This window comes from Penicillium antarcticum (genome assembly GCF_028974205.1).
Source record: "Penicillium antarcticum strain IBT 31339 chromosome Unknown utg000009l_segment0_segment0, whole genome shotgun sequence".
In the NCBI taxonomy this organism is placed as follows: Eukaryota; Fungi; Ascomycota; class Eurotiomycetes; order Eurotiales; family Aspergillaceae; genus Penicillium; species Penicillium antarcticum.
Window position 1 is genome coordinate 4,999,676 of NW_026695307.1, and position 12,490 is coordinate 5,012,165.

The window sequence follows — 12,490 nt, forward strand, 5'->3', positions numbered from 1 at the left end:
TCCCATATGAAAGCATAAATCATCTACCCCCAAAGCCCGCCAAAATCAAAAAGACAAAGCCCATTCTCTCACAAAAGCAAAATGACAAAACGCAACATCCTCCTCATGATAGCCGACGACCTAGGCAAACAACTAGGCTGCTACGGAAATACGGCAATTCAAACTCCAAATCTAGACCAACTAGCAAGCGAAGGGACAAAATTCACCCAAGCCTTCACCTCAACAGCCTCCTGCAGCGCTAGCCGCTCAGTAATCTACACAGGTCTACACACACACCAGAACGGCCAATACGGCCTACACAATGGACGCCACCATTTCACGACCTTCGACCACGTCGAAACCGCCCCAGCACTCTTCTCAGAGCAGGACTATGCAACCGGGCTAATTGGCAAAGTGCATGTTGGTCCTTCGGGCGTTTATCCGTGGGATATGCGTGCTGAGAGTGATAGTCGGGATGTGGCACTAGTTGCAGATCAGGCTTCGGCGTTTTTCAAGAAGAGTGCTGATGAGAAGCAGCCCTTCTTTTTGACTATTGGATTTATTGATCCGCATCGTGATTTGACGAGGTCGGGCTTTGGGAATCAGGAGACTTATGATTCGCGTGTTGAGAGAGTTGAGTATAAACCAGAGGATGTGGATATTCCTTCTTTTGTGAATGATTTGCCAGGTGTTAGATATGAGTTTGCAGAGTATTATCAGTCTATCTCTAGACTTGATCAGGGTGTTGGTATGGTGTTGGATGGATTGAAGGCGTCCGGGCTGGCAGATGATACACTTGTTCTCTTTATGAGTGATAACGGTCCACCATTCATCAATTCCAAGACGACTCTTTACGACGCCGGCGTTAGCTTGCCGTTGATCATGAAATGTCCCGGGTTAACTGCTGGCACTGTCAACCCGAATATGGTCTCCTACATCGATATTCTGCCTACACTCCTCGATTGGGCTAAGCACCCCAGCCCATCCCACCCAGCCAGAACAGGCCGTTCGATCTTACCAGTTTTGAGCGAAACAACCGAACTCGAGAACTGGAGTCAGATTTTCGGCTCGCACACTTTCCACGAAGTAACAAACTACTGGCCAACACGTATGATGCGTAACGGACGGTATAAATACCACCGCAACATCGCCTGGCGTCTTGATTTCCCCTTCGCAGCTGATATCTACGGATCACTGACATGGGAGGAAATCCGCAATGCAGAGAACAACCCGAAAATGATCGGGTCGAGACAGTTGAAGGATTATTTCTTCCGGCCTGTGGAGGAATTATATGATATCCAGGCTGACCCGGATGAGGTGCGGAACCTTGCCGGTGAAGCTCGGTATCAATCTGTTCTTGAGGAGATGAGGGCTACTGTGGAGAAGTGGCAGCGCAGGACGGAGGATGCGTGGTTGTATCGGGATGGCGTTTCTTTGCTTTTTATTAGGCATCATCTTGGGGGTGGACTTAATGTACCTGATAGGTGGGATTTCGACGTTGAAAGGCCTGAGAGTAAGGGAGTTACTTCTTTTGCTGGGGATTTGCCTTGGGGGACAGATGTTCATATGTGATTTCATCATGCGTATGTGAGATATTTTGGTTGGATGGTGTGCTAGTTCTGGGGTTGGACGAGACTTCCTTGCAGAATGCACCTTGTTACCTGATATTTCATATGTTTATCATCATGAGATATGTAACATGCACAAGTGCGGCCTGTTGCAGGAACGTAGTCAGAAATGTAGACCGCCATGAAGGCAACGGATACGTAGAGGATGGTTCAAGTCTAACCCTCGCTGGCGATTGTTATAGTACATTTATAACGATACCTTTCACAACATCAATATGCGATGCAGGTTTGAAATGACAAGATTGTATGCATAAATGGACATTCAGGATATGGACAGAAGACGGAGCCGAGAGTAAAATGACAAGAGCCGGAAACACCGTAATGACAAAAAAAAGGTATAAAGAAAAGGTCGTAAAAGCAGACATAGCGCGTCCAAATAATTGTGGAAGAAGGCGCCGACATAGGTTCGTAATCAAAGGCCTGCCCGAAAAGAGTATCATAAGGTCATCTATCGACGCCGATTGATGCATTCATGTCAATGTCTTCACACTTCGCCCCAGGTACCTAGACCGGCCCCGACACCGACACCAATAGCACTATTGCTTTCGCTTGTGCCAATATCCCAGTAATTCCGGCTGGAACCAGTCATAGTCCGCCGGCTTGAGATGGCAGAAAGTTTAGCGCTTTGGCTAGCGCAGCTAGAACTGGGGCGACGGAGATGAGGACGTAGGAGCGGTGAAGCAACGCCAGTAGGACCCGATACACCAGAGAACTGTGAGGCGCGGCGGGTCAGAGTTTGGGAGCGAGTATGAGCACGCGCAACTAGTGGGTGGTGTTGCCGGATGATGGCCGCTCGGCGGGATGCATCTTGGGTTCGGCGAGATGGGGAAGGGGGTTGTGTTTCATTGGGCATATAGCCACGACGACTGAAGCGATTGCGCAAGTAGCGGAATACCATCATGACATCAAGTCCACGTTCCCAGTACTCCTGTTCGTCTTGGGCTCGTGCTGCATCGGGCATCAAATGGGATCCCATAGGGTCGTCTTCTTCAATGCCCCATTGGGCTTCGTGTTCGCGGTTGTTATCGCGAAGTGTAGGCATGAAATGGGGCGAGGGCATCGAATCACCAGTAGTCTCGCCAGTACTTCGTGCAGTTGACTCGGCTGGCTTCTGAGATACGCCACTCTCCGCTAGACGGTTGATGGACATACCCGCGTATTCAGCGGAGATATCTTTCGTCATCTGATAGTATGTAGTAAATGCACCTGGGTGTTCGCAAAGTTGATGTACAAGAACACCCAGCTCATGGGCAATCCTCTGGAGCACGTTGCTCTGCCACATCGGTGTATCGCCATGCTCTGGCTCCGGCTCGCGGGCTAGCACAGTCTCCATGTCAAGTGGCTCTTCCTCACTATGAGGTTGCGTGTCCAGCGGCAACGACTCACCAAAGATCACAGACAGCAAGGAGTCATCGATTCCGATCAAGTCTCGGATTACCTTTCGAGTAATACGGCGCCAGAAAGACTCCTCGTCTTCGGAGATAGCTTCCGGTAGAGATAATTCCCTCGATATAGATGACTCGTCGAGGACACTCGCTTGCGGTGTGTGCTCATCAGACCGCTGAACACTCGATCGGCTGACACGACTGCTCCGTCGCTGACGGGTTTCCCGTTCAATCTCCTGGAGCAAAGCCCTGCTCTGATCCATACGCCATTCCTCGATCCTCTGCCATCTTTGTCGCTCAACATCTGCCTCGCCCTCTTCGACAGTATCCAAATGCCTTTGCACGCTCGAGTGACCTCGGTGTTGGAGTTGGGCAGAGGACTGTCGCTGTGGGTTGTATTGCTCGTGCTGCCAGAGCTGATCTTGAACCAACTGACTGGAGGCTTGGAAGCTACCTAGCCCATCGTGAGCGGGCAGCATCGCCGGTGGCCCTTGTTCCATCCTTGTGGGGGAAGCTGGTGCCAGAGAGGGAGCTCGAAAGGCGTGCAGCCCGTCGTCGAGGCTGTCTAGTTCGGTACCATCTTCGTCTAATTGATCATCGAGCGCGTAATCATCGTCGACACCGTTGGCTGAAGGGGCTGCGGCAAAGGAACCAAAGTCACTCAATCTGGATGGGCCAGCAGTGCGGGTGCGATCGGTCGAGGTCGTGTGCGTGCGTGCAGTTGGGGAGAACAGCACCCATTGTGCAGTGTCATCATCGCGTTGGTCTGGGGAGGTAGGAGGGATATCAAGAACAGGAGGAGGCTGGGGAGCAGAGTACGAGGTCCTACGTCGAGGGACGTGTGTTGGGACCTGGAAAGCCATAACGTGATAAGCGTATACGGTGGATCCTCTCCGCAGAGATCACCGTCAGCCTTAGAGGATATCAAGGCCGTTAAAAAGGGAATACAGGATCAGGTAAATAGTATCATAAGTAAACACGAGACAGGGGAAAGAGAAGTGAAACAAAGGACCAAGGACCAAGGATCAAGGGAGTGGTGATGCGTAGATAACTGATAAGGCGGTGATCGCCCGATGATGCAAGTTTCGGATGAGACCACTCGGACGTGACTATCCGTTTTCTCTCTATTATATTACCCGGCTACTGCTCTTTTATTTGTCGTATATTATGGGAGTCGAATAGCATCGGGTGAAGCACTTATCAGCTGACTAGGTCGACCAGGGTCAGCGGGATCGACGATGTGACGTGTAGATTTTGCGTCTGTCACATTTACTTGTTTATGGGCAATCTGGTTAATATCAACTGTGTTCTCATATTAACTGCCCACTGTAGATGCCGAGTTGTCCCATCTCGAATCCCTATCATCCCATCGCCTGTCGATGTCGCATGTTGACTGTCTGACGCCAAGACCAATGACCACGTCGCTTGGGCTAACGAAAAAGCACGCAATGCCCCTCTTGATACGCCTGGTGAAGGGAGATAGTATTATAGTATTCCTTTAGTCGATTTGATTCGCCGGTTTGCTCCGTCGGATTAGCGCTGCTTTCGTGAAGTCCCATCTGGATATGTCAGTGTCCGTAGACTCCTGCGGTAGCATTCACATATCTTGTTTCAATGGGCTTTCCGCAGACATGTCACACATACTATACTAGTCAACGGTATTTTACTGCAGAGAAAAGAACAAGTGGCAACTCTGGTGAGTTCAAGGCACCCCACACCTCTACAGAGTCTGCGGTGAGGTGGGTGTCGTCGGCGTTTGATATCACGTAGCGGTCAGCTGACCTCAACTTCGAGATCAAACAACCAAATCTGCATAGGAAAGTCCTGTAGTGTAGAGACAGTATCATCGCATTGGGGTATATATGAATCTATGATATATCCAACATCTATCAACCAATAATCACTCCTTCCCAGCCAGAGCCTCACCAACCCAATCCATCTGCACAGCACTGACACCACGAGCATAACTGCGATTGGTGAACACGAACTCATTGTACATGATCGCCTCGACCTTCTTGCCGAATAGCACACTTGAAGGGTGAATAGCGACAGTCTGGTTTCCAACGATAGTGCGGTAGCTACCATCGGGGACAAGGCGAGCGGTGTTGGTTGCAAAGCCTGCGAGGAAACTTTGGAGGATAAGAAAGGGGGAGGGGTCGTGTGAAGAGACGGAGTTTGAGAGTTCGCCAGAGATGAGCTTTGCTTGCCGACATTGCATTCGGAGTTGCTTGCGGACGTCCTGGTTTCTGTTAGATTGTGTGATTGGGGTTGTTAGTGTCTTCTGCTTACCATGACGGATTGCATTGCTCGGTGGGACACCAGGTGTCGCTCTGCCCAGGCTTTGCGGTCAGAGTGTTCGACGGCGTAGACGCGCACAGTTGCCAGCATCGTTAGGTGATCACCCTCGCGGCGGTATAGATCACGGCGTGCGGCTTCTGCGGCTTCTTTCTTTTCCTCGGAGGTGGTGTTGAGGAAGATGTTCTCTACGCTGAGACAAGAAATGATATCAATGACATCAATCAAGCATTCTGGTCCATTCTCAGCTGCTGCTAATAGGACACGACCCAGTGTTGGTGTCAAGGGCAGCTTGGCAATTTGTTGACCAACATCACTGATCTGACCCGTCTCACCCAAGGCCTCGATATTGAGAAGCTGGAGAAGGGCCTTCTCGAGAGCTTCACGGGGTGGCCGGGTGAGGAATGGGAATCCAACGATGTCATCAACACCACGCGCCTTCATGTTCAGTAGCGCTTGGCTCAGATCGCAGCGGAGGATCTCGGGGGTATTCGTCTCGTCCAAGGCGAGATAGTCCTTCTCTGTGTATAGCCGGAAGCATTGTCCAGGGGCTTCACGACCGGCACGACCCTTCCGCTGGATGGCGGCTGACTTTGAGATAGGCTTGACAAGGAGCGAATCCAAACCAAGTCGAGTACGGAACTGCTTGACTTTGGCCTTGCCACAGTCAACAACGTACCGCACACCAGAAACAGTAACTGAAGTTTCAGCAATGTTGGTAGACAACACAACCTTACGTGTACGTGGTGGAGCTGGCATAAACACTCGTTGCTGAGCAGCTTGTGGCAATGCAGCGAACAGGGGAAGAACCTGAATCTTGGGGAGTGACGGGTCCATACCCATAGCATACTCATTAACCAAGTGTTCCAAGGCCTCAACAGTCTCCTGGCCAGTCAAGAAAACCAAGATATCACCAGGCATCGGCTCCTTGCAATGAATCTGGAAGATGACCTTGAGAGCCGCATCTACAAAATCATGCACTGGCTGGGGCGAATAAATCGTCTTGACAGGGAATTGTCGACCCTTGATATGGCAGGCAGCAATTTCCTTCGAGTCCGATTTATCCATTCTGTCGGCATCGACACCGTTCTCGATGGACTTCGGTGCTGGCTCCAGGGATTTATATCCATCCTGGAAGAAGCCAGTTAGACTCTCCATATCCGCTGTAGCACTCATAACCACCACCTTGAGTGGAACACCACCACGACCTTCAAACTTGCTAGCGACAAGATTGCGCAAGAATCCAAGTACCAAATCCACATTGATACCTCGTTCGTGAACCTCATCCACAACAATAGCGCTGTATTTGGTCAAGAATGGATCATGAAGCATCTCCTGGAGCAACATTCCTTCTGTCAGAAACTTTACCCGGGTACTAGGCGATGTCGACGTATCGAATCGCACAGAGTAGCCGACCTTACTAGCAGGCGAGTGATTTCCAAGTGGTGTGCCCATTTCTTCAGCTACACGCCGGGCCAGCGAGATTGCAGCAACTCGACGAGGCTGTGTGATAGCAATGCAGCCTCCAATCTGCTTCTTCTCTGTCTTGCCATTGCGTGTGATTTTTGTTGGCACAGGCCGGCACCAAAATTCGTCCACCAGGAACTGCGGGATCTGGGTACTCTTTCCGCTACCGGTTTCACCAACCAGCAGCATCACATCTTGTTCGCGGAGGTAGTTCCGGATCTCATCGACATTTCCGAAGATGGGTAGCTTGCGCCGGGTCTCGAGGAGAGCCTTGGCTTTGTCTCGTAAAGATGTGAAGTTGGTTTTTGTGTCGGTAAGAGATTTGGACTTGTGTTTCGGTTTTGGTTTCGACGGTGCACCGTTTGCTCGGGGTGTCTCTTCTGGCTTTTCTGGTGCAGGATCAACCTTTTCTACCTGCACGGGCTCAGGGGCTTCACTTGATTTCTCTTGAGCAGCGCCATTGGTCTCGGGCTCGTCGCGCTTCCTCTTCTTGTTTCGATTCTTCTTTCGCACCGGTTCTTCGATAGGTGCTGGTGTGGCCGTTTTGGGCACGCCTTTTTCGTCGTCAGAATCAGCGAAGACAATACGGACTTTCTCGGGCATTTTGAGGTGTGGCGCGAAGGAATGTCAAGGGCGACGCTCATCTTCCCCGAAAATTTTGCCTTATCGATAAGCCGATAAGCGCTTATCAGTGTCAACATAGCCAAGACTGTACTCGATCGAAGTTATTTTCATTGCTCGTTCTTTTGGTCGTAAAATGATTCTACATAACTCGCTATATCTCTGATGACTTTATATATAAGCTGATGGTCTTTCCTTTGCGTGCTATCGCTAGAAGCAACAATTGTTCATCAGCATGAATATAAATATTGATGCCGTGCACTAAAACTCGAGTACAAAATTCGTCCTTCAGCAGAGTAGCACGTTGTTGAAGCAAATAACCTGTACGTATTTCTCTTTAAACAGCTATTCCAGCAATAGTACCTTGTTCCAAAACCAACGGAAAACACGGAGTTCATGTAGCACATCTCATGGCGGGAGTCTTATTCCTCTCCACATCAAAGGCATGTAAAGACGAAGTTGAAACACAAAACAGCACATAGAGATCCAATACGATTGTGTATATGAAATGACATTTGAAGAAGAAAAAAATTGCTTGAACCGCCCGAGGATCATGCTGATACAGGTAAACGTCATGAACAATGGACAAGGATATTAAGATTCTGGCGTGTTCTTTCTGCACAATGCTTTATCACAGAAAGACCAGCACCTAGAGTCCCAATAATACTTGGAGCACAGAGGCGGTACGATACAATAGTCACAGCCATCACATTCTCATCATATGGTCTCTGAAGAATTTTGTTCCAGAGTCAGACGCTAAATTCCTAATACAAATGTGCAATATTGCGGAAGTGATAAAAAAAGATATCAGTTGCAAACCAGACGGACCTATCATGTAACACAGCCAAGCCAAGCTGCGTGTAGACGCACGTTGGGACAAGCAAACTAGAGAAACTATTGACAAATAGGGCTATTTCTTATTTTCCGGGACAAAAAATTGTCAGACCTGTCACAACGTTGTACCGCGGAGAAATGTGGACTCGATTGATATGCTCATGTCGGCTGAGACAAGAGATTAGGTACTTGGCTACGGGATGATACAGTATATGTCCTTTATTGTAGATCATCGCGATCTTCGACTAGACCAAAGATATACAGCTGCAGTGTGCCACATACAAAGGAAGGGAGAGAGATGTTAATCCTGTTAATCTGATAATATACTACACAAGAGATGTTATTACGTGCTTGACTTCTCCCTTCGTAATTCATTTGGCTATGACCTGGTTTTATTGTTACTCCCTCATTTCCTCATTTCTCTTTTCTCAATGTCTTGCTCTACATACCACCACGGCAGGTTCAACCAACATATCAGCCCAGCGGCTCGCTAACAAACTCGCTGTTGTGACTGGCGCATCTTCAGGGGTCGGGCGCGCTATTGCTCTCCTGTATGCACTTCACGGAGCCAAGCTCATTTGCGCCGACCTGCGCTCTGATATTGATACCGAACGTTCGGGTCAGCCGCCTGAGACACCCACACATGCACTCATTAATGAGCGTGGCGGACAAGCCGTATTCCTTCGATGCAACGTGACCAAGGCGGCAGAGGTCGAGGCCTTGGCCAACGAAGCTGTTCAAGCAATACGAGCAACTAGGCATGTGAGTGGCGGAGATTATTTCCAGCTAACAAAAGTGGCTAATAGTCTAAAAAGCATGGTTAACAACGCCGGCGTCAATGTGGAGGCCATACAACCAGTCACGATCTATGAATCTTCCGAGGAACTGTTTGATCAGACCTTTGCTATCAACACCAAAGGTGTCTTCCTGGGTATGAAATATGCGACAGCTCAAATGATGAAGGATAGCCCCCACCCCAGTGGCGACCTGGGCTGAATTGTCAATATCTCATCTATCTTGGGCCTGGTCGGTCTTGATAATTGCCGTTGTTGGCCTACTCCTATTCCAAATAGCCCCGTGCTTACTCCAAATAGCTGCATACTGTGCATCCAAGGCTGGCGTGCTTGGACTGACACGAAACGTCGCGCTTGATTATGCAAAACATCGCATTCACCGCGATGCGATCGCGCCTGGATGTAAGGAGTGTGCACGAGGGACTGGAACTCACCATGTTAAACGCCGCCTCTCGACTGATCCCCCCTGAATTCATGGGAATGATGGAGGCGTTTCATCCGCTCAGGGGAATTGGCGAACCAGAAGACATAGCCCCGCGCAGCCCTTTTCCTCGCCAGTGAAGATGCTAGTTGGATCACCGACCAGTGCCTTGCAGTCGATGGTGGATACACGATCCGATAAATCGGGACGTAAATTTGCGTCGAAGTTGACAGATCGCAAGCCAAAAATGTCAAGTTCGGATCTTGTTGGTACTCCCGCGCTCAGGCCTGCAGACGAGCTTCGCGAACCGTAGCCTAATTGCGCACAATGGAACAGATAGATGTATCATATTCCGGCTGAGTAACCCAAAGGTCAATAGGCTGTCGATCCCCGAACGTCAAGTGAACCTTCTCAGGATAATTTCCTGCACGATTGCATCACTGGCAAAGGATCGCCTCCGATCTCGTGGTTGAGCCGCAAACCATCGATCGATCGATCTGCAGTAGTATGTAGACTGTATTGGATATTGTGACCTGCCACATTAACATTGTGTCTTTCGTCTGGCATTCCGTGCGACTGTGTCTCTCGGACTCCCCTCCTATGGGGGTCAGCGCCCTGGGGAGATCAATTGATGCATCAACCCCGGAAAAGTCTTACATTTAAAAGTTTGTACATTTCCTGGTGTGCGACATGGATTTTGGTTTCTTTTATTCAAACAATGGCGATGGCGCCCATAGATCTTCATGATGAGCTTACCAGCCCTGACGCCGAGTCGCTGCGCTCATTCACAGAGACATTGCCAGATGAGTACCACGAATGGGTCAGTGAGTCTGGAAGATCCTCACGGTAAGTAAGGCGCTCGCTTGAATGCATTTGCGCAAGGCTAACAGAAAAGAAATGATCAATTGCTGGACGATTTTCCTCAGCCGCCAAATCGGCTGAAGAATTTAGACTCGATTCACGAGGAAGAAGTATATCCAACACCCAAACCGTCAATTAAGAATATGCGCCGACATGCGACAACGAACGACCTTCCTCTACTTCAACAAATGAACCCTTACGACGGCACCGAGGAATTCAACCCCGTCAACGAAGACACCGGTTCCTACGATCTCATCGCACCATACGAGGGCGGCGATGCGCCTCTCCACAAACTCGAGCGACTCGCAGACGTGATGTTTTCTGCAGAGCATATGCTCACAATTCTGAACAACCCGCGCTATCTTGCGCGCTTCCGCGAGTTTTTGATTGAAGAACGTCCACGCTCTATCTCAACACTTACATACTACCTCAATGCAGCCAAGGCGCTCAAAGCAATTCAATATGCCAATGCGCTTGTCCGTCTATCGGTCGATGTGCCTCCACCAGAAGTGCGTACCGACGAAGAAGCAGTCGGTGTCACAGCCAATCAGGTTTTGGAGCGGCGCGTTCATGATGGACTGCTTGCACTTACGGCCGAGGAGCTGCCTGCGTTCGTCACGTCAAGAGGAATCACAATCACGAGTAAAATCGTTGAAGAGCGAGTCCGTGGGACTTTACCAATGAAGTTCCGTAGTACGTCAAATGCGTTGGCTGAAGTCTTCTGTCTGACGGATCCTTCGCGGCCTGACAATCCTATTATTTTCGCATCTGAGGGTATGCGCACCTACTGAGTTAGGGTTAAGAAATTGCGCTGACAACAACAGAGTTCCACAATACAACACAGTATGGCATGGACTATGTACTAGGTCGTAATTGTCGCTTTTTACAAGGACCGAAGACGAATAAGAACAGTGTTCGCCGTCTTCGCGAAGCCATCCAAGCGGGTCGACACCACTCCGAAATGTTCCTTAATTAGTATGTTCCTCTAACCTACTCATAACCCAGTTACTAACATGATTAGTCGCCGCGATGGCTCTCCATTCATGAATCTTCTCCAATGCGCACCCCTATGCGACAGCCACGGACGCGTCAAATATTTTATTGGTGCACAGATCGACGTTTCGGGTCTGGCAATGGAAGGTGCCTCCATGGAGTCTCTAATTGAACTCAAAGCCAAATACCGCGATCCAGATGTCGACGATGACAGTGTCCCAGAAGTTCCACCAAAAGACGAGAAAGACGAGTTCCAGGAATTGAGCGAACTGTTAAGTCCCCGGGAATTGTCCGCTGTGCAAGAGCATGGTGGTCATCTGTTCCAGCCTCAGAAAAGTTTACTATCCCCCAAGCATCCGAGATCATGGTTGCAGCGAGGTGGATCGCTGGATAGTGAGATTGAGGCTATTCGATTGCGCGATATGAAATTGCCTTTCTTCCGGATGTCTCTGGCTGGTGTTTATGAGAATGTGAGATTCAACTTTCAAACCGCCACGGCAATTGATGATGACGACATGCTAATTGATGGCTATGAATAGTACCTTCTCGTCCGCCCATACCCTTCTCTCCGAATTCTATTCACATCGCCCTCTCTCCAAATCCCGGGCATGCTACAATCGCCCTTCCTCTCGCGGATCGGTAGTTCTTCAGCTGTGAAAGATGACCTGCTTCAGGCAATGATGGTTGGTCGTAGTGTGACAGCTAGAATCAAGTGGGTTACTCGGTCGAACCCAGAGGGTCGGAATCGTTGGGTTCATTGTACGCCGCTTTATGCCAGTAATGGACAGGTGGGTGTGTGGATGGTTGTTGTTGTCGATGATGATGACGAGGCCGTTGTCAATTGGCGAGCTTAGCCATTTGAATTTTGCACATTTGCTGATTGTATTGTATATAACTCATTTTTTTGTGAATAGATTCGAGATATCTGGCTTTTTGATTCTTTTATACATCATTTTCTTCATCATGTGAGATACATTGTTTCCACTAATAACTAAAGCACCATATACACTTAATATACTGTATCACAAATAATCATCATTGACCGATCACCCACAGAATGCCTACAGAAGTTGATCTTCACGGTATTTTCTCATTTGTTGGAGATGCATTTTTAGTGGGACTCCTGCAACTCTGGGCTCATGAATATGCATAGTCCATCACACCAAGACTGGGGAGACAAGCCACTCTGGTGAGCCTCCAGAGGTACAGCGA

General features: G+C 49.3%; 5 protein-coding genes across 5 annotated transcripts; 3 read left to right on the forward strand and 2 right to left on the reverse strand.

Annotated features, from left to right (window-relative positions):
* Positions 1 to 81: 81 nt before the first annotated feature.
* Positions 82 to 1,551, forward strand: N7508_010231 (sulfatase family protein; the record flags this gene model as incomplete). The annotated part of the gene is made up of 1 exon (XM_058468291.1): positions 82 to 1,551. One exon carries the CDS (start codon positions 82 to 84, stop codon positions 1,549 to 1,551), a length of 1,470 nt encoding a protein of 489 aa, XP_058316137.1.
* Positions 1,552 to 2,091: 540 nt separating this feature from the next.
* Positions 2,092 to 3,855, reverse strand: N7508_010232 (uncharacterized protein; the record flags this gene model as incomplete). The annotated part of the gene is made up of 1 exon (XM_058468292.1): positions 2,092 to 3,855. The coding sequence occupies one exon, from the start codon at positions 3,853 to 3,855 to the stop codon at positions 2,092 to 2,094; it is 1,764 nt and encodes a 587-aa protein (XP_058316138.1).
* Positions 3,856 to 4,892: 1,037 nt separating this feature from the next.
* Positions 4,893 to 7,357, reverse strand: N7508_010233 (putative ATP-dependent RNA helicase (Hrh1); the record flags this gene model as incomplete). The annotated part of the gene is made up of 2 exons (XM_058468293.1): positions 4,893 to 5,231; positions 5,282 to 7,357. 2 exons carry the CDS (start codon positions 7,355 to 7,357, stop codon positions 4,893 to 4,895), a joined length of 2,415 nt encoding a protein of 804 aa, XP_058316139.1.
* Positions 7,358 to 8,590: 1,233 nt separating this feature from the next.
* N7508_010234 (uncharacterized protein) lies at positions 8,591 to 9,473 on the forward strand (the record flags this gene model as incomplete). Its single annotated transcript, XM_058468294.1, has 2 exons — positions 8,591 to 9,140; positions 9,178 to 9,473. The coding sequence occupies 2 exons, from the start codon at positions 8,591 to 8,593 to the stop codon at positions 9,471 to 9,473; spliced, it is 846 nt and encodes a 281-aa protein (XP_058316140.1).
* A 669-nt stretch (positions 9,474 to 10,142) lies between these two features.
* N7508_010235 (PAS-associated C-terminal) lies at positions 10,143 to 12,132 on the forward strand (the record flags this gene model as incomplete). Its single annotated transcript, XM_058468295.1, has 5 exons — positions 10,143 to 10,270; positions 10,320 to 11,059; positions 11,110 to 11,260; positions 11,307 to 11,748; positions 11,818 to 12,132. 5 exons carry the CDS (start codon positions 10,143 to 10,145, stop codon positions 12,130 to 12,132), a joined length of 1,776 nt encoding a protein of 591 aa, XP_058316141.1.
* Positions 12,133 to 12,490: the final 358 nt, after the last annotated feature.